We start from the raw sequence: 24,710 nt of genomic DNA on the forward strand, positions 1-24,710 counted from the left end.
GAATATTTTATATTGATATATTCGAAGTGAGTTTTCACGAATGAGGATATGGACATATATCATAAAGTTATATAAATTTTTTATATCAGTCATGTAAGTTTTATCTATAAATTATAGTATTTATCATCTGCAATGCCCCAAACATAGAATTTAAAAGCAACAAAAATATAAATCATCTAACATAATTTTCCCAAACTTTTTGTTCTATCTTTTTTAGCAAAGTTTCATCATTTGTTTCAACTATTTCTTCCCCCAAGAAAATTTCCATCTGCTTCAAATCTGGGGCGTGTTTAGTGTCTTTTATTAATTCTGTGACTTCGTCAAGATCGACTCCATCAATGATATCGGCCATGAATCCACCAATTTCGGTATTTTCATGGTTGCCTGATAACGATCCCAAAATCTTGTTATGCACTTCTGGTGATGATCCATGACCGTAAATATTCACATCGACAGCAGAATGACCATGTGTAGACCAACCAATCTGAGCACGAACGTTGATGAGATTCACAAGATGGTCCATTAAAGAGGTCATTGGTAATGGCGCATCACCGGAAGCTTTGAAATCCTCCTTGGTCTTTGGAGACGTGACTTTCAATAACCCATCAATTTCTCTGGTGCTGAGGTCGGAGATCCCGAAGTTCTCACTGATTTCATCAACCAAGTATTTCTTCAAATCGTCACCTTGCAAAATACTCTCTCTTAAATCACTCTTGATTTTTCTATTCACGTATTCAGCAGTATGGGTGACGTTGTTGAGGACTTCAGGAAGCCATAGGTAATCAGGATATGAATGATGTATTTGCCTAGCAACGGAAAGCCCACCGGTCTCATGATCACTGGTACTAATCATGATGGTATCAGCTTCATCGGAAACCGAGTCGGCCCAGTCCTTGACCGCCTGGAACGCTTCATCAAATGCCAAAACTTCGTTGACTTGCGCGGCTGGGTCATTGAAATGGCCACCATGGTCAATTCTTGAGCCTTCAATGAGGATAAACAACCCTTTTTCATTAGCTGGGTTAGAATGAAGCAAGTTCAAAGCAGTGATGGACAGCTCGGCGAGGGATGGATGTACAGAATCGTCACGGTCCAATTCAAATGGAATGTCTCTGTCGGCCATCAATGCAAGTAATGGTAAAGGAATCTCTTCACCCTCGTTGATTTTACCCATATTTAATTTATCGAACTCGGTACGGTTACCAACATAAGTCCAGCCATCATCGACGGCCTCTTGAAGCAAGTTTCTATTGTCATCACGGCATCCATAATAGTGGCATCTCCCACCACCAATCATCACATCAACCATTCTTCCCAAAGAATACTGACCCAATTGGTGTTCGGCAATCAAGTCTTGTTGGGAACGATAATCGGTATGTGCCGAGAAAGCTGCTGGGGTGGCGTCGGTGATACTGGTGGTGACCACTAAACCGGTCATGAATCCTTGAAGCTTTAATGCTTCAAGGACAGTGCCACATGGTTTCTTATCTGGAAACACACCAATGGCTCCATTATATGACTTGGCGGCACATGAGAAAGCAGTAGCCCCCGCAGCAGAATCTGTGACAAGAGAGTTCAGAGACATAGTACGAGATGAGCCGATGAGATGCTTATCGAGAACCAACGTGTCGTTGATCGGAAGATCATATTTGAATTGGCGGAAAGATCTGGTTAAGGATAAGGACGCAGGACCCATACCATCAGTGACAAAGAAAATTATATTAGTTTTCTTTGGTTTTTGTTTTGGCAGGAATAAAGTATGAGTTGTGCCAAAGATCACTAGACGAGTTAGTATCGATGTAGGATACACAAGGAATGCTTAACTTGAGGAAATAGAAAAAAGACAAGCACAAGACATAAGAATCATTTGATTTCATTCAGATAACTCTTCGAAATCTTTTAAACATTAACAAGGGAAATGAGTAGAATATCATGAATATACGCACAACTGAACAATATCAAAATAAACACATATCTCTTGAAAGAGGGTTTCTTTTTTCCATTACTGCTGTGTTGATCGAGTAATGGGGAGTTTTCCAGGGTGGGAAGCAAGGAAGGAGAGTTGGATTTTGTCATTGATGGTCGATGCCTTTATTCTTCTGGTTGTCAGAGGGGAATAAGAATTCAAAAAGATAAGAAAATCTCTTTATCAGATAAGATATAGAAAAAAAAAAAAAAAAGAAAAGAGAAGAATAGGAGGAGTCGCCAATAGTCACGTGGTTATAATGCTGATCGACTAAATTGGAGGAAACACGAGGGTAGAAGCACTAACAGACCACTGGACTATATGGCTTGATGATCATGGTTTGTTTTACTCTTTATTATTTGCCGCTCTCGTATCATTTTATGTTTTCATCTTTAAAAGAATTATCCTTCGGGGTGATGATTTCGGGGTGCTCTAGCAAACGAATGGTAGACAGAAAAACTTGTATATTCCCCAATTCTTTGTACCGCCAATGACCCTGGTGCAAACAACATATAGTTTATTATATACCATACACAGGCGATAAGAGACTCTACATAATCTCACAATATTGAGTGCTGGGACATGGGGGATTTCAGTTACAACCTCCCCCTCGATAACGGTAACCATCGGGTACTGTCAAAATATCGAGCAGGATAGATGTAAATGTAACATCCTAGATTACGCAAGTTACTATAGTTTAAATTGAGTGATTTAAATTTTGTAACTCAGTGATAGAGTCATCAAATTGTCCGCTTAGTAACATTGTCATCATTAATCATATATTTTTGGTACCTCTTCATTTATTCGTTTATTGATTTACTTTTTTTTTTGCTTGTTTTTTTTTTTTTCGTAGCTATTCACAGCACTTTTTATGCTGTTATGCTGAGAGTTACAAGGATGACCACTGGACACTGCCTAATGTCAACAGTATCCTGGCTGGCTTCGTACCATGATGTGTGTATGTACTTGTTGTATGGAAAATTATATACGAATGGGATTCCTTGATGATTAATCCTGTTGTTTTGGACAACCAGATATCGCACAAACCAACCAGAGCAGAGCAAAGTGCTGTGCATTGAAAGTTTTCGCACTGCAGAAAATAAAATTTTGCTTCTGGAAACTTGCATATGTGATGCTTCCATATTGCCGTCTGATAATTTCTTATCGATTAATGGAGCATTATCTGTAAATCGCATAAACAGTTGTTGTCTTGAGATCAATTCACGAATAACTCGACAAAAGTAAAGAGCGAGGAAAAAAAAGAAAGAAAAAGAAAGAAGAAAAGGTAGGAAAAGAAAAAGAAAAAATAAACCCTATGAGATTTTTTCCTTCGGAATTTTTAATTTCCCGCGCAATGATAATATTTTCCCACTCAATAATAATATGGGATATCCTCCCCCATGACTCCCAATTGTCATTAATAATTTCGGCGACTCATATAGTGACAAAAAAACAATGCGTTGCACATGTGCGGGTGCCGTGTCTTCCTTTACCTTATTTCCCCTGCTGCCCAATGAAATCATCACAAGACAACTTTTCACTGGTCAAGGTTTCGTCATTTTTGCTCTTAAAAATTTTTGCGCGGCACCGTCCCAGAGTGCTGGTGTACACCCCCTCGCCCCCACCTGCATCGCCTCACCACCCATCATCACCCTGGTGGCATTTTTTCTGGCAGGAAAGGCGGGGCCAACAGAAATAACGGATAGCTCAACAAGCAAATAGAATAGCTCTATCTTTTATCGTGACCGTTGAATTGTCCTCTATCCTCTCATATTTCATTATTTATTTTGCACTTAGCTTTCTTTCCAGGAAAAATTTCTTCTTGTCGGAAAAAATAAGGTTTTTCAGGCTCATCACGCACCTTCATCATGATACCAGCAGTGGTATGCCTGGACATACATTTTCCTTTCTTTTCTTCTTTTCCTTTCTTTTCCTTGCTTGCAGTGAACATTTTCCGGCACTTTGTCTCTACAAACAAATATAAATACCCATGGTTGTCCTTCATTAGTCTCCTCAGGAATTTTTCTTTCTTTTTGCTTTTTTTCAAAAACCTTATCATCTTATCAGATATCTGATACTCAGAAACACTACTATTGACAGATCATAATCATCAGATCGTTTCATATCATTATCAATAACTGTGTAACACAAAATGAGTGAAAAAGTTCAGTCAAATAACTCTTTTTCCTCGAATAGCGATATCCCTGAATTAAAGGGAGCAACCTTTCATACCCAACAGTCTCAACAATCCGAAAAGCTTGGACACTGGGAAAGTTTTAAAGACAGTTTCAGAAGACAGCAAGGTCCACAAGAAAAAGGTCCAAAGAAGCAATTATCCACCAGACATATCGTAATGATTGCCCTATCCACCGGGGTGGGTACTGGTCTTTGGGTTGGTACCGGTAAATCCTTGGCGGGTGCTGGTCCAGGCTCTTTGTTGATTGGTTACGCTATTGTTTCTTCTATGATGTATTTCGTCATCGATGCTGCTGGTGAATTGGCCGTGGCTTACGGTGACATTCCTGGGGCCTTCAACGCCTACCCTAGAAAGTTTATTGATGAATCTCTTGGGTTTGCTATTGCTTGGAATTATGGTATTCAATGGTTGACTGTGTTTGCTTTGGAATTAGTCACTGCCTGTATGACCTTGAAATACTGGACCGAAGTTAACTCTGATATTTTTGTTGCCCCATTTTACTTTCTTGTGGTGTTTATCAACTTCTTCGGTGCCAAAGGTTATGGTGAAGCGGAATTCTTTTTCAACAGTACCAAATTGATCACTCTTGCTGGGTTCTTCATCTTTGCTCTTTGTATTGATACTGGCAGAGGTGGTGACAACGAATACATTGGGGCCAAGTACTGGTCTAATCCCGGGGCTTTCCACCATGGTTTCAAAGGTCTTTGTTCTGTGTTTGTCGCTGCTGCTTTTGCCTTTGGTGGTACCGAATTTGTTGCCTTAACTGCCGCTGACCAATCTAACCCAAAGAAAGTCATTCCTCAAGCAATCAAGGTTGTCTGTTACAGAATCATCTTTATCTTCATGGTTAGTTTGACCATGATCACTATGCTTGTGCCATACAACTCTCCTAAATTGCTTGGCTCCTCTGGTTCTTCTGCTACCCAGGCTTCTCCCTTTGTCATTGCCGCTGCCTCCCATGGGGTTAAGGTTATTCCTCACATTATTAATAGTGTCATTCTTCTTTCTGTGCTTTCTGTTGCCAACTCTGCAGTGTACTCTTCTTCCAGAACTTTACAATCGTTGGCCATTCAAGGGTTTGCTCCAAAGATGTTCAATTACATCGACAAGGCTGGTCGTCCATTGATTGGCTTAATTACCGCTTCTCTTTTTGGTTGTATTGCCTTTGTTGCCTCTTCAGATAAACAAGAAGATGTTTTCACCTGGCTCTTGTCTATTTCTGGTTTATCTACAATCTTCACATTTACTAGCATTTGTCTTTCTCATATTAGATTTAGAAGAGCCATGCGTGTGCAAGGTATTTCTACCAAAGAATTGGGTTATACTGCCACTTTTGGTGAATGGGGTTCTATTTATGCCAGTGTCCTTAACGTGTTGATTATTATCGCGCAATTCTACATTGCATTATTCCCATTGGGTAGTGATAAACCAAATGCTTTGAATTTCTTCCAGAATTATTTGGGTGCTGTTGTGTTGATGGTCTTCTATGTCGGCCACAAGCTTTACAGTAAAAACTGGAGACTCTGGATTCCTGCTTCTGAAATTGATTTGCAATCTGATAGAAAAATCTTTGATACTGACTTGATGGAACAAGAAGAGTTTGAGCAAAAAGAATATGTCAAAAATTCCAATTTCCTTGTTAAGGTGCAAAACTTCTTTTGCTAAGGATGAATCAGATGCAAGAAAATAAAACTATAGAACATAATTATAAAGGGGGAAGGTATCATTACATACTCTTTTCATTTTGCATATTCAATTATATTATTATAAACTTTCATGGATTTCCTTTTTTTTTTTTATTTATTTATTTGTTCACTTCTTTAACTACCCAATTTTCCCAACTCGTTGACATTTTTCATTTTTATGACTACATTTTTTTCTTTTCATGATATTTTTTTCTGTTCAATTTTCAAATACTTGTTTGCTTGATGATTCATTTGAATCAATCTTTTTTTTTTTTCATATATTATTATTAGCATGGTTACCACTTCATTTTTATTTTCCTTCAGTTGATGATTGTTATTTTATTTATTTTTCTGCTGTTTTTTATACACTAGCTTATGAGAACGTGAAATATTACTACGAACCATTTCTTTCAATCTTGGTCAAACATGTATACATGGTCTTACTGCATTTTTATATTAACATTATCATACAGTTGCTTGTAAAAAATTTTCACACCTTGGCAACCAAAGAAATTGTTTCTTTTTTTCCGATAGTAATAATCTGACTGCGGGAAGCACCAATGAAAATTTTTATTTGCTGGTATGCATCCATTTCTTAGGGGGAAGCAGAAAGCAGCGGCCATTAAGTTGTATCATTCTGATCTTTCATCTTTTCTATTCAATGACTTCGCTTCCTTCTTTTCTAAAATAGAATGAATGAAGTAGTGACTTCTAACGACAATAAAGGTTGTTAGAGGAGCAATGATGTTTCTTATATTATAAATAATGCCAATGTAACAGTTCTGTCTCAATCATAAGGTTTTCACTCAAGGTGATTATGATAGCAGAAGAGAGAGACAGATTCAAGAAATGTGTATCAAATGCAAAATCAACTGCCCAGTCAGTCAAGAAGCTTTAATTGGTAGTTGCTTAACCTTTTGGGCACAACTATATAAAGTGAAAGTATCAAAAGCAGTGCATACTAGAAGTTTTGGTTGTGCATGTATCTCACAATAGTAAAATACCTCCAATCGCAACAATATTCTACTAAATATCTGGCAGTTAAAAGGTAAATCAGTTCCATGAAGAGCATTATCCTCTAGGCTCAAAACACCAATGCTCAGAATATCAAAAAGGCAGAAGAGAGGACAAAAGCTACAAAAGTATTTAGTTTATGAGCCCATGACTGTTGAGCCCTGTTGAGAGGCCTGTACTACAGGAAGACGGAAAATACAAATTAATACCCCAAGTCTTGCAGGCTTTAAATTTCATAGTAAAACTTTAAGGTTGTCAATTTTCACAATAATCGAGCCTTTCAACATGTTACCTCAATCTGCACCTTAGCATTGGTATGTGTCACTGGCGATATTCCAAGGAGGGTAACGGCTATCGATAATACATCTGTCACTAGCATCGCAACTCCTGATGTAATTGATACGAAGAACCATGGTAGTGGATTGAAACGTGCCATCACTGAAAAAACTCCAATGAAGGGAGGTTATATACAAGAATTATTAAGAGCGAGAGACATATTGCTTTATGGGGCTTGTTCGCAGAATGAATTTTTAATATGATTTCTATAGGAATTATATTACTTATAAGTAAAACTCTAATTTATGAACCGCTATCTAAATTATTGACCAAGAAATGTAGATACCTATGAGAGCCTTCAAAGTTTTAGTTGATTAATCAGTATCCGAACGATGCAAAAGGCATGTGCTACGAGATATGAGAAACCTCATAGTTGAACAAACACTATCTGACTCCAGAGTGGTGACCTGTTTTACACTGCTGGGGGTAGAACAAAAAAAGCCTGCTACTTCATGAACTGGAATTGAATTGATGTTCTTGTAAAGGCATCGAAATATTGATTTAGCGCCTCAATCGCAAATGTCATATTGTTAATATTGTTGCAAAATTATATTTCTATTGTAAACTCTACTTTCCAATGCGCTCATTTATTAGATTAATCCCAATTGGCGACTGACTTGGGCTCGGTTCCTGACTTACCCTTACCATCTCCATAGTCTGCCTAGTCGTCAGATACCATATAATATTTAGAATAAGCAAGGATAAGATAAGTGATAAGATAGATTGTTAGATATCACATAACATGCGCAGACTTATAGGTTAACATGAAATAAGCTATCTTATTTTAGCGAACCATCACTACTTTCTGTTGAGTAAACAACATTATTGAATTTCTGCTGCTTGATACTTATGCAGGTATGTTGAAGGGATGTGCCGGGTGAAACGTGAAACAGTACATCACATATGACACCTCTACAGCAACATTTATGGTCTTCACTCTCAAATATATCAGAAAGCTGCACTGGAATCAATTTTCTGAATTATTGTGAAGTTATTGCCATTTTTGTTGCAAAGGGTTGATATCTATTGAAGGCCTACTGTGTATGTAGTTGTCTTCCTCTTCTTTTTTTTTTTTTTTTCATTCTTCTTAGTATCATTTATAATTTTCATAGTGTCAGGACATACCGCTCTGGTGGTATTTAATTGAACATTGACGAATGGCGTCCGGTGTACCTACTGGACAACAATAGCCTATAAAATAGCCTACGTAGTAGTAGATGATATAGTCTAGCCTATGAAAAAGCTGATCTACTTAAGGATAGAGTTATCTTCTGAAAGCATATAGTTAGAAGGTAGAATACAGAGAACAACAATAAAACAACTTGGAGCCCAAACGACAACTATCTTAGCGTAGTGTCTGCTAACTCCTCCAACAACCCTTCTGCTAGTGTTCCTGAAGGATCACTTCAAGATGGCCTGACTGGTAATACAGTTCTGTCGCGACACATAGCTTTAGTCCCGTAGAAAGCCTTGCAATAGTTTTAGGGGGCTCTTTTAATTTATTTTGTGTTTGCATATGTATGTTAATGCCAGTATCAGCATGTCAGGTGTGATGTGCCCCACCTTCAGGGGGAAGAAGAAATGTGGGGAGACTGTGACTGTGACTGTATTTCTTTGGCCATCCATGGCGTAGCGAGATCTCCGGCCAAATAGGTCAACCCTATGCGTACTAAAGAGGCTATTTCAGCTGTTTGTCATGCTGTTTTTATTTTTATTTTTTTGGTTATCGACTGATTTCTTAATGTTTTAAAATTTATATATATACATAAATATAGGGACCTACTGCTGCCCCCCCGCAATATCTCTTTTTTTTTTTTTTTTCTTGCAGAGAATTCTGACAGCATCTTACAAAAATGCCTTGCGAAAATTGTACTTGTGGAGCCAATGGAGACCCACCAGACCTCTTTTTGGGAAAGCCAAGTGATCCAGAAAGTGAAATCGATTTCTCTGACCCACAATCCCTTGAGCAAGCAACCGTACAAATCCAACAGGCAAAAGAACGGATCCAGAAATTAGAAGCAGAACTCAACAACAAGAAATCAAAGCAAGCTCCGGGAACCATCAGGTTCAGATCGCGTGATTGGTTCGATGATCCTGACCATCCAGACTCAACCGCCCTTCACATTGAACGCTATTTGAATTGGGGACTCTCGCTTCCAGAGATTACCGACCCTACCAAACCAATCATTGGTATAGCCCAAAGCGGTTCAGATTTGTCGCCTTGCAACAGGCACCATTTGGAGCTTGCTAAAAGAGTCCGCGATGGAATCATTGCCGCCGGGGGCACCCCTTTGGAGTTCCCTTGTCACCCAATTCAAGAAACTGGTAAGCGCCCAAACGCCGCTCTCGACAGAAACTTGTCATACTTGTCTTTGGTCGAAGCCTTGTTTGGTTATCCCATCGATGGAGTGGTTCTTTTGACTGGGTGTGATAAGACAACCCCAGCCATGTTGATGGCTGCTTGTACCGTAAACATCCCAACCATTGCTATGAATGTTGGACCAATGCTCAATGGCTATTATTATGAGCGTCTCACTGGCTCGGGGACCATTGTATGGGAATCACGTAAGCGTTATGCTGCTGGTGAAATATCTTACGATGAGTTCTTAGATATAGTTTCCTCTTCAGCTCCTTCGGTAGGCCATTGTAACACCATGGGCACTGCTTCTACCATGAACGCTTTGGCTGAGGCCCTTGGCATGGGTTTTGGTAGTGCTATTCCTGCTGCCTATCGAGAACGTGGGCAATGTGCTTACCAGACCGGTTTGAGAATTGTTGACTTGACAAAGAAAGACATTAAACCAAGTGATATTCTTACCAAAGAAGCCTTTGAGAACGCGATTGCTGCTAACTCTGCCATTGGTGGCAGTACTAATGCTCCGATTCATCTCAATGCTATTGCCAAGCATATCGGCGTACAACTTGATAATGATGATTGGGAAAGAGTGGGTTATCAGTTACCACTTCTTGTCAATATTCAACCAGCAGGTGAGTTCCTTTGCGAAGAATACTTCCGTGCTGGTGGCCTTCCAGCGGTGATGGCGGAACTTCTAGATAATGGCAAATTGCCACATCCCGACGCCATGACTGTCACTGGTAAAACCTGGAGGGAAATTTGCAAAGGTAAAAACTCTTGGGATCGTCGTGTTATCAAGTCATTTGATAATCCTATGAAGAAAAACTCAGGTTTCTTACATCTTAAAGGTTCTCTATTTGATTCTGCAATCATGAAGACCTCTGTAATCAGTGAAGAATTTCAAGAGCGCTATTTACTGAACCCAGAAGATCCAAATGCTTTCCAAGGCCCTTGCTTTGTGTTTGATGGCCCAGAGGATTATCACGCAACCATTGAAACTAAGGAAGTCACTCCCGATGCTATTCTTGTGATCCGTGGAGTCGGTCCTACTGGATATCCAGGGGCTGCTGAGGTTGTTAACATGGCACCACCAACCAAGTTGTTTAAACAAGGTATTAGTGAATTACCATGTATTGGCGATGGCCGTCAAAGCGGTACTGCAGGTAGTCCATCGATCCTTAATGCTTCACCTGAAGCAGCCACTGGTGGCAATTTGGCTATTTTGAAAGACGGTGATATCATTCGCGTGGATTTGAACAAAAGAAGTTGTGATATTTTGATCAGTGAAGAAGAGATTTCCAAACGTTGTAATGCCATGCTGCCTTATAAGTGCCCTGCCTCGCAAACTCCATGGCAAGAGATTTACAGAACTTATGTTAGTGAACTTAGCGAAGGAATGGTATTGAAAAACGCGGTGAAATACCAAAGAGTGGCGCAGGTCAGTCAGCCGTTGCTAAGACATAGTCATTGATATTGAAGATTTTCCTTCTCTATATGTTGTTTGCTATCAGTATTAGCGGTCGAAATGTGTTCTCTATATCTCTTTAGGCCAAAATTTGGGTTTCATAACAATAGTGCGGTAATCATGATTTTTGAGTATACAACGCAATAACAGAAATAAAATGTTAGCTGAATACAAGAAAAAAAAAAAAAAGATCATTCGTTACTGTTAGTTTAATTACCATTAGTGTAGTCACTATTGTTTAATTACAAAGTTGATATTGATTTTGAATGAATTATTATCCTACAAGAATTTCCAATGAAATTTTATTTATGAACAAAGCATAATATGGTACAATGTAGTAGGATTGTAACTCTATGAATCACTATGTATGTACGATGCGTACTGAAAATCCACTAAATCCAATATATATATATATTATAATTAGGCGATTTGAAATCCGGTAGCTTCACAATAGAGAAAAAATATCGAAATAGATCTATTTTTCAGGTTCTGAGGAAGTTTTATCTTGATTTTTGACGTCTGTAGGCTTTTCCGTCGTTTTCGCAGGGTCTAAGGAGACTTTCTTTTGATTACTGACATCTATAGGTTGCTTCTTCACTTTTCCTGGATCTGAGGAAACTTTATCTTCACTATTAATGTGTGTAGCTTCCTTCTTCACGTTTCTGGCCTTTCCAGATTCAGTTTTAGAATCACCTGTCATTGCTTCGGACTTCTTACCCAGGATCTTGAAACTAACTTGATCATTGTGAATTCTCAAGTTCAATTTTGAAAAAACCGTCTTCATGTGATACAGAGGTGCATCACGCTTTCTTATCAACCCATTATACTCGTTAACAGCATCATTAATTTGATCGGCAATCAACATATTATACTTGTGGTGAGTTCTTGAAGGGAATGGGAGCTCGAATTCACAAATGGAGACGTGCAATGAGGATGGTTCGGTGATACTAACGGCTTCCTTGAAAAACGGTACCGCTCTGATTAAATCGGAGAAGAACACGCAGTTTTCAAGTTCTTTGAAAGTAGGTTTGTACGCAAGGAAAAGTCGGCTGAAGTTACTATTTGGAAGAAGGTAGAGTTTTGGTTTGAACTGCACTTTGAGCTCCAGATCAATGAGCCTCCCGATCTTTTTGGGAAGCACCTCTTTGGCCACCTCATAGTTGTCTGATTTTCGGTACTTGTTCACCATATTGACGAGTTTACGAAGCTCCAACGCCGCCTCGTTCACCGCTTCTCTTTTCTCTTCAGGAAGCGGTGTTGCTAAACTATATGACATGTGCAATGCAACCGGTACCCCGAATCTGTTGATGTAATTTGGTCTGAATAGCATAAAGTTATAATCCGCCAAAATTGATGTGTTATTATTATCCGATGGGGCGGTCTCATCAACTTTTTCTTTCAACTCAAGAAACCGCGTCTTGTTCACTTCGAGCAATTTGTCATTATATTCTTGTGCCAACTTCTCATATTCTGCCTCATTTTTAAAAAACTTGTTGGCGTCTCCTTCATCGGTCTCGAGCCAGGGGTCGTAAGCTTTGACGTTCGCTGGTTTTCGAATATTGTAGTACCACGAGTGGTTCGGGATGCCTTTCTGGGGCTCATTAGTCCTCATCCTATAGACGTTTTTGTAGAACCGTTCTTTGTCGAGCCTGAAATTACGTTTCACCAATAACTTATTAATCTCCTGTGTAATTCTGTTCAACCCCTGAAGTTGGGACGTGCTAACAGGAATGGCTACTGAAAAATAGCATGATAATGAAGATCTGAATAATAGGTTGTCTACTCCCATATTTTTTGGCTCCTGGTTTGGTTCAATGAAGCTTTTCAAAGATGCTAACGCGGGGTCTTTCCAATATTTGTCAAATACGAGTTCTGGAGGTGGGGGCAATGGGATATTTCTCTTGGTATGAGATTGGTTTGTGATTTGGTACTCCGCAGGTCTCTTCTTCCTGGTTGGTTCAACTTCCTGGTAGTTCTGCTGGGTTAGTTCTTTTGTGTCCTCTTCCACTGATGATGATGATGATTCGTCTCCACTAGTGTAGTTTCCCACTAAATTCATTAAGTTGCAAAACACTGGAATCAATCTGATTTGTAGTTGTCAACTCATGGAAGTTTTAATTCAGAATTTTCTTTTTCGTCTTATTAGTACCTTATGAATGGTATATATGTGCGAAAACACATATTGGCCGCCTGTATCACTTAATAACGATCCAACGCAACAAGGAAAATAAAGAATGATCTATAATTGAAAAAAAAAATGGGTCAATAAATAAATCACTACAGTTGACACATATAAAATAAATAACCAGCTGTAAAATGGAAAATTATACAAAATACAAGAGCCGCAACAAATAAAAATAAAAAATTAAAATGGAAGGAGAATTACAAAGAATCACTATCATCAAAGATATACTCAGTTGACTGAGAATGCTTTAGAAATTCCACAACCTTCAGTGAAGTACATTCTTTCTGATTCGCATAATGGCAAGTCTGTCAACTTCTTGATTTCGGTTTTTTTCCTCGAAATGTCATAACTCTTTTTAATAACGAATTTCGAAATCAAGTTCAAGGCAATTTTGGTTTCAGGGTTGGCAATGTTCATCAATGGTAAATGGACCATCAAGTTGTTCACCAAAGAATCCACATAGTCTTCATCGCCTTCATTAAACTTTAATAGCAAATAGTTTTTATAAACCCCCAAGCCTCTTGCCCAGTCTTCCAAGTCATACGTCTTTTCAATTGTCTTCGGGAAGCGGTTGATGAGAGTGAAGAGATTACCCAAAAGATCGCCATCACCAATCACCGATCTTGGAGCAACCTTATTGAGAATGATGTCATGCGCTTCAGTCCAGCTCTCGGCCTCTAATAACGCATAGGCCTCATTGAAATAGTCACCAAGGTAGTGGTACTTCAACGCAATAGCAGAAGCAAGAAGTTTCTTTGGCAATTGGTAAGTAGCAATCATGAAGTTTAGCTTTTCAGACTCAATCTTCGAAGTCTTGGAATTGCTCTTGAAATTGAAGAATTTCTCAATATTATGGCACACAAGCTCATCAATGAGTTTAACGGCAATTTCATCGTTATTCAAATGAAAATAAACAAATAAAGCATAATTCCATTTTCCCGTGCTAAGTAGCTGCTCGGCAAAAGAGAGGGTCAATTTATCGCCCTTTTCTTTCCAATTTGCAATATTGATTTTATCAGAAATTCCTGAGCTTTTCAAAAATTCATACATGTACCATTGAATTCTGACGTCCAAACTATTTGCGCATTGTAAGCCAAGGATTGCCTTCTCAAAGTCAGAATAGTTCACGATTTCTTGAGCACTACCTAACAAACTGAATACTTTTAAAATTCCCAACTCAAAGTCGTATGGAACATTCTGGCGGTCCACATAATTATCGAAGAAGCACCTCGTGAGCTCAGGTAATGGTTTGTTCGTGTCACCAAAAGAAATTACCAACAGATAAACCATTTGCCAACTCAAACCTTCTGTGACATTAATATTATCATTATTCAATAGAAAATCTCCTGTCAATAATTTGTAAATCTTCAATAATGATTTAGAGATAAAATTGGTAGAAGAGTTGGAAATCCAATAACTGAGCTGTTTTTTTGCACCGTGTTTGACCTGAGAATCATTGGATCCCAATAAACTAAGCAACACAGATAAGTAAAAATTCTTAGAGCTCTGAGCAAAATCGTTGGCTTTTCCAATGTCATTGCCGCATAAACACAAAAATATCTTATCAAATGCTTGATCCTCAGTGTCTGAACCATGTGAGTTTTTCAACATTGTCTTAACCTTAGTATTAGTGATCGGCTTCAACCAAGTTTGCAAAATCTCGATCTTGCTTTTGTTCATTAAATGCGCTTTGACCTTATCTTCAGTTATCTTATTTATTTCTCGGAACTCAGCATTTTTTAAGATTCTTGAGTCATCAAATAGTATAGATGCTAAATCCCAAAGTTCAATCTCATCTCTCGCATTTTTGTCGAAGGAGCTTTTGAAAGTATCAAGAAGTAATTCAAACTTGAGGTCATCATTTGCAAGAACCTTAGGGTATCCATTACTTCGTTTGCCCAATTTTGCAATGTTGAAATGATTGCTAAAAATCAAATCCAATAATTGGTCATTTTGAGGACTATTACCGTATTGCTTATCGGCACTGAAAACATTGATATCATTAGCGGAAGATTCACTTTGTTGAATATTAGTAAAAATTTTACCATTATTAGCATCCCATTTACTAAACACTTTCCCACGTAATCTCAATTGCTCAATAGCAAGCTCGTTACTCAAAATCATTGAGTTAATTTTGCTAAACATCATGTCATCCAATTCATTGAACCCCAAAGATTTTGGAATATGTCTATTGAATGATGCGTAAGGCAATTTGGGAGCTTCCTTCAAAATCAATTCCTGATATTTTGGATTGAAAACAGAATCCTCCTCATTGCATTGCTCAAATGTATCCTTCCATGATAGATCTGCACACTTATCTGATAATTTCTTGATAACTCTTGAAGGTTTAACTTCCAAAATTTTGAGATCATCTTCACTGATATCCACTGGCTCATATGCGCGTTCCTCAAGGGAATCCTCATCTAGCATTTCTGAGTCTAAAAGTGAATTTTTCATATATTCCAAGTCCTCTATATCAATTTCACCAAATCTCTCAACGACATTGTCATCATTAGCTGGCATTTTGGCAAGAACAAGCTGCACTTCTTCCACATTTTCCATGACATTAGCGTCTTCCATCTCTATTTCTTCTTGATTTTCCAATTCGTCGATATCATCAGCAACAACAGGCATTTCCTCAATAGTCCGTTCCGGTTTGCCTATCTCGACTTTGTTATCTTGGATGGAAACGCTAACATGAAACTGATCTAATTCATTATCCACATCAGCATAATTAGAACTTCCAAAATCCCAGCCACCTGGGATGGTAGCACTAGTAACCCTTTGTTTCTTTAATGCAAACTTATCTCTTTCATCAGACACTGGTGGTGGCTTCTCGACTGATCTTGGCAATACTCTTTTCTGGGGAATAAGAATTTTTGACTTCTTTGGAGATTGAGGTTTTTGTTCTGAAGGAACACTTTGCTTGGCCACCGAAGGTTTTGGTTGCGGCTTGCACTCAACTTGATTTTTTTCGGCCACCTGATCTTTCTCCACAACTGGTTGATTGTCAATCGCTTCTGATTTTTTATCCATATCCGCATTATTACCTTTATCTTCTTCATCATCACTATCATCAATCAACCCCCAAATACTGAAATGTTGAATCTTGAATGACCAGCTACCACTGCCAACGATATAATTAATAAACTCTGTTTCTTTTTGTCTTTTGAGCTTTAATACAAACAGATTGATTTCCTCAGAACTAAAATCATCTTTTTCTGGATTTCTTTTCTTTGGATACACATTTTCGAGAGTGATTATGGAATCAACGTTAAGACCAGACCCTTGAGGAGGTTTTGTCAATGGATCAGGATAAACTTCAACGGTGAAGTTTTCTTTAAAAATAATATTTGCTTCTGTGAATAAACTATTGTAAAGGTTCAATATAGTAGAATATTTTGGATTGGCAGTTGCAAAATCTACCAAGTCCACATTTGAATTAAAAGAAATTTGACCATAATGTTTACGGCCAACAATAAAATTTGGAACTGAGGACAAATCTGATAATGATAATTCTGCCAATTTACTGACAGGTGGAGAGCACCAATATTCCTTTGGAGATTTGGAAAAATCAATAGAATCTTCTAATGCCTTCATGCGCAAAGCTTCTTCATCTAATTCTTTTTCATGCAATGAAGACTTATTTGGCATTTTTATTGGTCTGTTAGAATTATCTCTAAATGTTGATTTGATTCGTTCAATACCAAGGCTGAAGAATCTTTTTTTCGTTGGTCCGCTCACCATAACATTGGATTCATCAGTATCCAACACCTTCACATCATATTGTTTGCCCTTGTGTAAGCTCTTTGTCCCGTTCAACAATTTTCTTCTTTTCGCAGCAGACACATCAGGATCAATCACCAACTTCTTAATGTCACTATTATTGCGAGCTGGTCTGGCGAGATTAGAATACTGTGAAATCTTTGGCGGCAAGTTATTTTTATTGTTGATTGTCGAAAACTTCAACTGGTATTCTTTCCCCAAAGTTGAATTGAATTGAAAATTGCTGTCATATGTATTGAAATCAAAGGTTTTCTTTGAATACTGTTCAGATAGTGTCGAAGAAAACTGGATGTTTCCTTTGGGTGTTAAATTCAACATCAAATTGTCCTTTGCTGGAGAAAATAATCCATGGATCGAATGGTCCAAAATATCTGCCGTGTTGTTTCCTAATGGAACATTAACGTAATGGCGGTTCAACTTTGAGCTTCTAATACCATTCAAGATGTTACTGTGATAAATTTTAGTAGTTTGAGGCGAAGCTCTGCTGCTTGAGCCAGAAAAAGAATTCTTCTTTTTCAGCTTTGACTTTGGCGAAGATATATTTGTGAATGAACCATCAGGTGCACTTGTAATGCCTTCATCTTTTCCGGTGATTGATTTTGGCATTTCACTTACTTTTTCTAAGGGTGTTAAATTAATTCCAAAAGGTGAATCATCCAAAGTTGCCGATTTCATGTTATTATTGTTGTAACTGCAATTTCCAATACCAAACGCAGGCTTGGAAGCATCATTACCACCAATTGTTTGTTTGTTGCCAAAAAGAGACATTCCAGAAGACTGTGTTACCCCCGTATTGAAGCCTACTCCGGACGGTTTTGTAACAGTTGGTTTGTTTCCAAATAACCCTATGCCACTGCCGGTTTTGTTATTATTATTGGTAGTATTATTGAAAAGGCTCAGGCCAGAATTGGGCGTGCTGCTGCTACCGGAGTTGCCGAAGTTGCCAAACATGTTTTGTAAATTTCCGTCACTTCAATACTCTGCTGTCTTTGTAGTCTATTGTCCTTGGATCATTTATCAAAACGCTTTGCCAAAAATAATAAACATCACGATAATACACTACTGAACATTCAAACAAGAAAAAAAAAAAAAAAAAAATCGAATTTTCTTTTGGTGTCTGGGTGTCTTTCAGGGACATCTCTTCATCAGGACCCCCACCAGGGATTATTAGTGAAATCATCTGAATCATCATAACAATCAGTTAATAACGATTCATTGACTTTAATATTTTATTATTAAGTGTGAATTATGCTGAGAACTAATATCAAAGTTATTACTCCTTCAAAGCTCAATAGTTTGTTGAAAACTGCATCTCTGGAATCAAGAATTGTTCCGGTAGATGCAACATGGTATATGCCAAACCAGAAGAAGCTCGGATTCGACACCTTCAAGGCATCAAGAATCCCTAACTCCATATTTATCGATATTGATAAAATAAAGGATGAAAAATCTAGCTACCCTCACATGTTGCCATCTTCGGATATCTTCAAATATCATGTTTCCAAGTTGGGGATAAGAAATAATGACCATTTGGTGGTTTATGATCAAATCGGTAACTTTTCTGCCCCAAGAGCTGCTTGGATGTTTGAAGTCTTTAGACATAAAAACATATATTTATTGGATAACTACCAGTCTTATTTGAAAGAAAAATATGATATCGATTCATCCCCAATAGATAAACCAAGCACCTATCCGGAATCAGACTACGAAATGGAGCGCACAATCCTTAATGATGTTGTATCGTTTGAAGAGATCTATGATATCGTTTCTGATCCAGCCAACTCTTCAAAATATCATATTCTCGATGCAAGATCTACTGGTAGATATAAGGGTGTTGATCCAGAGCCAAGGCCCGGCTTAACTTCAGGACACGCCCCTCATGTTATCAGCAGCCCAGCCACGGAGGTTTTGCAACCTGGAGACAAAACTTTTTTGCCAAAGGAAGACTTGATTGAGTTTTTCAATAATAGGAAAGTGGACAATTCTAAACCAATAATTGTTATGTGTGGAACTGGTGTCACTGCTTGTATCATCAAGTCGGCACTAGAAATATCTGGTTTGGGTGAAAAAGGTATCCAAGTGTATGATGGTTCTTGGACAGAATATGCTCAAAGAGCTGATCCAAAATACATCATCAAAGAGTAGCTATTTTAGATTTTCATTAAGTCCAATACTTACTAAAAAAAAAAGGGGGGGGCGTGGAAATGTGCATTTTTTGGAAATAAAATTTTTTTTAGAGATAATAATAATACATTAATATTAGGAAGCTAACTAGATCTAGATTGTTTCAAAACCTTCTTCGCGCTGCCAGAAATGGACGGGCAATAATGGTTAACAAGCAAGCAATTCTCCCATATCGTAGCAGCCTCAGGATTGCTTCTGCTAGGATGGTCTGCTTCCATCACAAAAGTGCCATTTTCAACTCTATCATCAATATTATACATGTTTTTGATTTCTGGGGCCTTATCAATTAGCTGAGACAAGAACCCTAGCAAAGCCAAAGTTGGCTTCTCACTGGTATTTAAAATCAACATGTAAATTTTTTTTGTAAAGGCCAAATTTCTTATTTTTGTGCTTGATTTGGTCTGAATGAAAATTGCATTCAAAGTTCTAATCAACAATTTAATCGACTTAGTGATTTCCGCATCCATTGAAATATCTAAAAGAATACCGTAAAGTACGTCAATAAACTTGGACATATCCATTCTGATTTTATTATTCCCGTTATCCATCAAAGTAAAAGACGTAACAATACAGAACAAAATTTGCTTAATTCTATGATCAGTCAAGTGTTCTTCAGCAGAAATATCTTGAATTAATTCCTTCATAATTTGTAAAAAATCACCAATTAACTCGAGATTAGCCATGAACCCATATTTGGCTAACCCTTCTAGAACACTGGCCATCAAATGATCATTTCTAGTTTTCAAGATCTGCAAATAATTTGACAACAAAATCTTCAAAATTTCTGCCTGGTTTCTGTCTCTTTCTTCCCTAGAAACTTGTAACTCAGCCTTTCTCATTTCTTCATCAATTTCTTTACGTTCTTTTCTTGCTTTCCGCTCCTTTTTCGATAAATGAACTCTATCCTTCTTCTTTAATTTTAGCTTAGATTGCGATGCATTATCCATGGCATTTTGGGGATCGTAATCTGATAATATTGACAATGACAAATATAGGGCGACAACTTCTTTGTTGACACGGTAGTCTTTTTGTTTCAATGACTTAGAAATCAATCTGCAAACGTCAAAAGAAAGTTTACCATAAGTTATATCTTCGTCCAACTGCTCTTGCAAAACACTTATACAACGAGTGAAAAGCTTAATATTAGCAAGCTTTTCTGGTTCTTCAGATTCTTTTGGCAATGGGCCTCTGAATCTGCAAACGAACTTTATCAATATGTTCAATAAGTCTTCCACAAAATTAAAATGAGACAATGAGCTTACCAATTCACAGGACGCCGTTATGGAAACTCTTCCCAAATAGCTCTTCTTTGAAAATGATTTAGCATTAGTTGACAAAATATTGAGATAAGCTTTATAATTGGCTAAAAGAGTCTGTTCGAACATTCTTAATTTTGCAATATCTTTGGAGACTTTTTCTTTCTTTTCTGTTTCTGACAATGGTCTTATTCTATAACCAGGCACAATGCTTTTGAAAGTTGAAACCAATGCTAGCAAGGAGTACCTGGAAGTCACAGGATTTTTAGATTGAGCCATTTTGCGTAATCTAGTTAAGGAAGAAATATTTTCTTCCGGTTGTTCTATCAATTTCTCAACCATTTCGGCAATGTCTTCCTGTAATTGAATAAGCTTTTCTTCTTCGGTCATATTTTCCGAGAATGCGTAAACTTCTTCATCATCAGATAATTCTTCTTCACTTTTCTTGGAGTCTTCTTCTGTAGGCTTTTCATCCTCATCATCTTTCTCATCTTCTTCTTCTGATTCATCTTCTTCATCTTGTTCCCTGACAATTCTCTGAATTCTCCCCTCGCTAGTCTTAATAGGCAAACCTTCCACGATTTTTTTATTTTTCACCAAAGATCTTGGAACATTTTCATAATCTTGTTCTTCATTCTCCCAATCATTCTCATCCTCATCACTTTCTTCTGAAAAGTTTCCACCATCATCATCTTCTTCTTCTGATAAGATCACATTATTGAAACCAGCAGACAAAATTCTATCTTCTTCAGCACGCTGCTTCTTTAGCTTAGTAGCACCTTTGGAGAGCTCGGCCTTTCTCTTACCCATTATGAAAATCCTTTCTGTTCTTGTTTGGGTCAGTTCCAAAAGCTGCTTCTCTTTTCCAATAGAGAAAAATTTTGATGCAAAAAAAAAAAAAAAAAATTGTATGTGTCACGTGAGTCGATGAGCACCTCTTGGAGTGTTTCTTCCCTGTGGCTCTTTCTCTTTTCAAATGAGTATCAAAGCGATCAGGAATGAGCGAAGAGAAAATTATAAATATCATATATGTTATATATTCCAAATTTAACATAGCAGCTTGAAAAATATAAGCGTTGCAACCGATTTTATTACTCAAATTCCAAATCACATCCCAAGTTCTTTTTTCCGGAGTTGATTATTGAACTTCATCCTCTCTGCTCATCTTTTGAATATGTAATCACTCTAAATTTTTCCTCAATTTACCTCTATTTTTGACAGCCTCTTGGCTATTTACGTACAGTAATAGTAATTTGTGTTTGAAGAATCACAGAAAATAGCGGAAATTCCAACATTTTGGATTTTTTTAGAGAACACAAATACAATACTTGTAAACAATTGATTCTTAGGATATGTTTCCTATTTTAAGATATTTGTGATAGCACTGAAAATAAGAAGTGTAATTTTGCGGCGAAGTAAGGTCACTACCAGAAAGAACACAATAATCAGTGTATAAAGTGTTTTACCCAAGACTATGAACAGTGGAATTATACACATACCCAAAAGAGTTTTAATCTCTAGTCGATTATTTCACTTTCCAACTCTGAATAAATAATTTCCTGCCTGTTCATTATATGTATTTGACATGGATTTGCAAGTCAGGAAAATTAGAAATTGTCTCATCTGCCTGCCTATTTTCCAAATTTCTCTATTTCTCAGGTCAATATATATATATATGAATTTATTTTATATCTTTCATATCTCATTAATTCTAAATATTTTTACAAAAGCCTGTTGATAGACGTCAATATCAAGAAATGTCAAAAGAACTACAACAATATTAGTGAGTAATTATTCAACAACATTTATTCATTCCACAATATATTTATTTCACTTTATTAATGATCAATGATATTTGATTTTCTACTTTTACATATATAATTCTTTTCAAGCCTCCCGGCTTTTATTTTTCTAATTTACTAACCTTCTTACTCAGTATTCCTTTAAGTATTCAAAAGATTCATCATGAGCAATATTACAGAAGTAGAAAATCCGAAGCTCAAGGATCATCAGTGCAAGTAAACTTCAATTACAATTGGAGTGCTCAACCTTCTTTCCAAAAACCTGCTTCTTTGCCTCATCCTCATATGGATCATCAAAACGAGAAGAAAGGAGAAAAAAACGAAATTGATGAGACTTCTCAAAAAAGCACCAAAAGTCTACTGAGTTCAATTTCTTCTAATTTGGCTCATGCTGAAGGTAGCACAACAACCAATGATGGATCTTATACGACAGCTAGTCCAACAGAGTCTCTCAAAAATGTGGAAGAAGATAAAATGAAAGAACCATTGGTTTCTACAACCAAACAAAAAAAGAGTATTCAAGTGCCTCTCTCAAATTCAAGAAATACCAAAAAGCTGAAAACCTCCTCAAACAAAAACATAAAAAAGATCAAGATCAAGCTTTCAAAAAAAAGAGCCAAGAATAGAAGGCACAAAACTGGGGTTCGGGGTTTATGCAATCATTGCAAGCAAGAATGTACCCCAAAGCAATGGAGAAACATTCCCGATAGCGACGGAAAGCTTAGAAAAGTATGCAATCCTTGTGGCTTACACTTTACTGGTATTCTCAAACATCATGATGGTGATAAATCATTAGCAATTATCATTTTTGAGAGACAGGAAAAGGAAGGAAAGGGATTATTTAGGGGTAAGAGCTATCGTGATTGAAAATATAATGAATTAACATGATTCTACTATATTTTTATTTGTTTTTCGACAGTATATAGCCTCGCTTTTTTATAGATTCTCTTATCAGCAATATGAATGCTTATAGTATCATCAGTTATTTTCTAGCTTTTCATCCACGTAATATCAGTACCTATTGCATCATGGTTTGTCCCTCCCGTTTTCGTTCCCTATTTGCCTCTGCTCTATTATTATACAAAATTCCGCTGTATTGTGTTGCAAATATATCAGGCCAGCCAAATTCTTTAATTGAAATACAGGATAAATAAAAGGAAGAGGGAAGAGCTTGGGAGTTTGTATATATACTGGCTATTGTCAGTAGGCCGGATAAACAATAGCATTTGATTTGGGCAGATCGTCAAAATTCAATAATCATATCTTTGACCATGTTGAGGTGATTGATTACCGCATACGACACCCGCACACCCATGATGTCCGGATGATTTATGAATTTAATTTTTTTTGCGGATGGGGGAAAATGCAGAAAAAATGTTTGAGACCTCCGTGTCACTATTGCTTGTGTAAGTGGTGTCAACATATACAATATAGAATCTACAAGTATGGTAAGTTGCAGGATATAATACGGATCAATCATCTAGACATTATTTATTTGGCGGTCTGTAAATTCTCCTTTTTTTTGTTTTTTTTTTTTTTTTTTTCATTTCCAATGAAGGCGAGGGCTTCCTTATTATTTTGTTGATCTGGGATAATTTCTTGGTAACAACAACAAATGAACATTGACAGCAAATGAACAAAAAACATTGGTAACTAACAGATCATTATAGGCTGATAAGTTAACTGAAGAACAAATTACAGAATTCAAAGAGGCTTTCTCTTTGTTCGACAAAAATAACGATGGTAAAATTACAACCAAGGAATTGGGTACTGTCATGAGAGCTTTGGGTCAAAACCCTTCAGAATCCGAATTAAATGATATGATCAATGAAGTCGACATAAATTCCGATGGTTCTATTGATTTCCCAGAATTCTTGACCATGATGGCTAGAAAATTGAAGGATAACGATTCAGAATTAGAAATCATTGAAGCGTTCAAAGTGTTTGACAGAAATGGTGATGGGAAGATTTCTGCCGCCGAATTAAGACATGTTTTGACTTCAATTGGTGAGAAGTTGAGTGATGCTGAAATTGACCAAATGATTAAGGAAGCTGATTCTAATAATGATGGTGAAATTGACATCAATGAATTCACCCAGTTGTTGAGTCCTAAATAGGTTCTTGAAATGATATGCGTTTTCCTTTCTGGATATATGTGTTATTTTGTTCTAGTAGAAATATATATATGAAATTGGATAGTCTCTCTAATAAAGCAGCATTTTTTATCGTTCTCCAGGAGTGCTGCAATTGTAGTAATTCTTATGATTGTTTTGAAGGCCCCACTTTCTACTCACAACCTAAATTTAACAACAGTAGTGCCTAATATTTCTAAATTATAACTTACAAGACGTAAAAATTTCGGATAAGAGATAATCACCTATATTTTTTGCTTTTTTTTTAATTTTACTTTATTTTGTTTAGTTTTACTCTTCTGTTTTTGTTTTGTTTTTTGCGTTCTATTTTTCTTTTTTTAATTAT

General features: G+C 37.1%; 8 protein-coding genes across 8 annotated transcripts; 4 read left to right on the plus strand and 4 right to left on the minus strand. All coding sequences in view use genetic code 12, as the record gives it.

Annotated features, from left to right (window-relative positions):
- Positions 1–172: 172 nt before the first annotated feature.
- On the minus strand, positions 173–2,076 carry PHO8 (alkaline phosphatase PHO8; the record flags this gene model as incomplete). The annotated part of the gene is made up of 2 exons (XM_064999038.1): positions 173–1,779; positions 1,947–2,076. 2 exons carry the CDS (start codon positions 2,074–2,076, stop codon positions 173–175), a joined length of 1,737 nt encoding a protein of 578 aa, XP_064855110.1.
- A 6,975-nt stretch (positions 2,077–9,051) lies between these two features.
- On the plus strand, positions 9,052–11,025 carry DASC09_054400 (IlvD/Edd family dehydratase; the record flags this gene model as incomplete). The annotated part of the gene is made up of 1 exon (XM_064999039.1): positions 9,052–11,025. The coding sequence occupies one exon, from the start codon at positions 9,052–9,054 to the stop codon at positions 11,023–11,025; it is 1,974 nt and encodes a 657-aa protein (XP_064855111.1).
- Positions 11,026–11,494: 469 nt separating this feature from the next.
- On the minus strand, positions 11,495–13,078 carry DASC09_054410 (uncharacterized protein; the record flags this gene model as incomplete). The annotated part of the gene is made up of 1 exon (XM_064999040.1): positions 11,495–13,078. One exon carries the CDS (start codon positions 13,076–13,078, stop codon positions 11,495–11,497), a length of 1,584 nt encoding a protein of 527 aa, XP_064855112.1.
- Positions 13,079–13,432: 354 nt separating this feature from the next.
- On the minus strand, positions 13,433–17,941 carry DASC09_054420 (nucleocytoplasmic transporter NUP145; the record flags this gene model as incomplete). The annotated part of the gene is made up of 1 exon (XM_064999041.1): positions 13,433–17,941. One exon carries the CDS (start codon positions 17,939–17,941, stop codon positions 13,433–13,435), a length of 4,509 nt encoding a protein of 1,502 aa, XP_064855113.1.
- A 297-nt stretch (positions 17,942–18,238) lies between these two features.
- Positions 18,239–19,135, plus strand: TUM1 (thiosulfate sulfurtransferase; the record flags this gene model as incomplete). The annotated part of the gene is made up of 1 exon (XM_064999042.1): positions 18,239–19,135. One exon carries the CDS (start codon positions 18,239–18,241, stop codon positions 19,133–19,135), a length of 897 nt encoding a protein of 298 aa, XP_064855114.1.
- Positions 19,136–19,257: 122 nt separating this feature from the next.
- Positions 19,258–21,240, minus strand: NOC3 (Noc3p; the record flags this gene model as incomplete). Its single annotated transcript, XM_064999043.1, has 1 exon — positions 19,258–21,240. One exon carries the CDS (start codon positions 21,238–21,240, stop codon positions 19,258–19,260), a length of 1,983 nt encoding a protein of 660 aa, XP_064855115.1.
- Positions 21,241–22,187: 947 nt separating this feature from the next.
- On the plus strand, positions 22,188–23,099 carry DASC09_054450 (uncharacterized protein; the record flags this gene model as incomplete). Its single annotated transcript, XM_064999044.1, has 2 exons — positions 22,188–22,213; positions 22,367–23,099. The coding sequence occupies 2 exons, from the start codon at positions 22,188–22,190 to the stop codon at positions 23,097–23,099; spliced, it is 759 nt and encodes a 252-aa protein (XP_064855116.1).
- Positions 23,100–23,677: 578 nt separating this feature from the next.
- Positions 23,678–24,349, plus strand: CMD1 (calmodulin; the record flags this gene model as incomplete). The annotated part of the gene is made up of 2 exons (XM_064999045.1): positions 23,678–23,680; positions 23,903–24,349. 2 exons carry the CDS (start codon positions 23,678–23,680, stop codon positions 24,347–24,349), a joined length of 450 nt encoding a protein of 149 aa, XP_064855117.1.
- Between the last annotated feature and the right edge of the window lie 361 nt (positions 24,350–24,710).

The sequence above is a fragment of the Saccharomycopsis crataegensis genome (assembly GCF_037102585.1).
Source record: "Saccharomycopsis crataegensis DNA, jcf7180000000087, whole genome shotgun sequence".
Taxonomy (NCBI): domain Eukaryota; kingdom Fungi; phylum Ascomycota; class Saccharomycetes; order Ascoideales; family Saccharomycopsidaceae; genus Saccharomycopsis; species Saccharomycopsis crataegensis.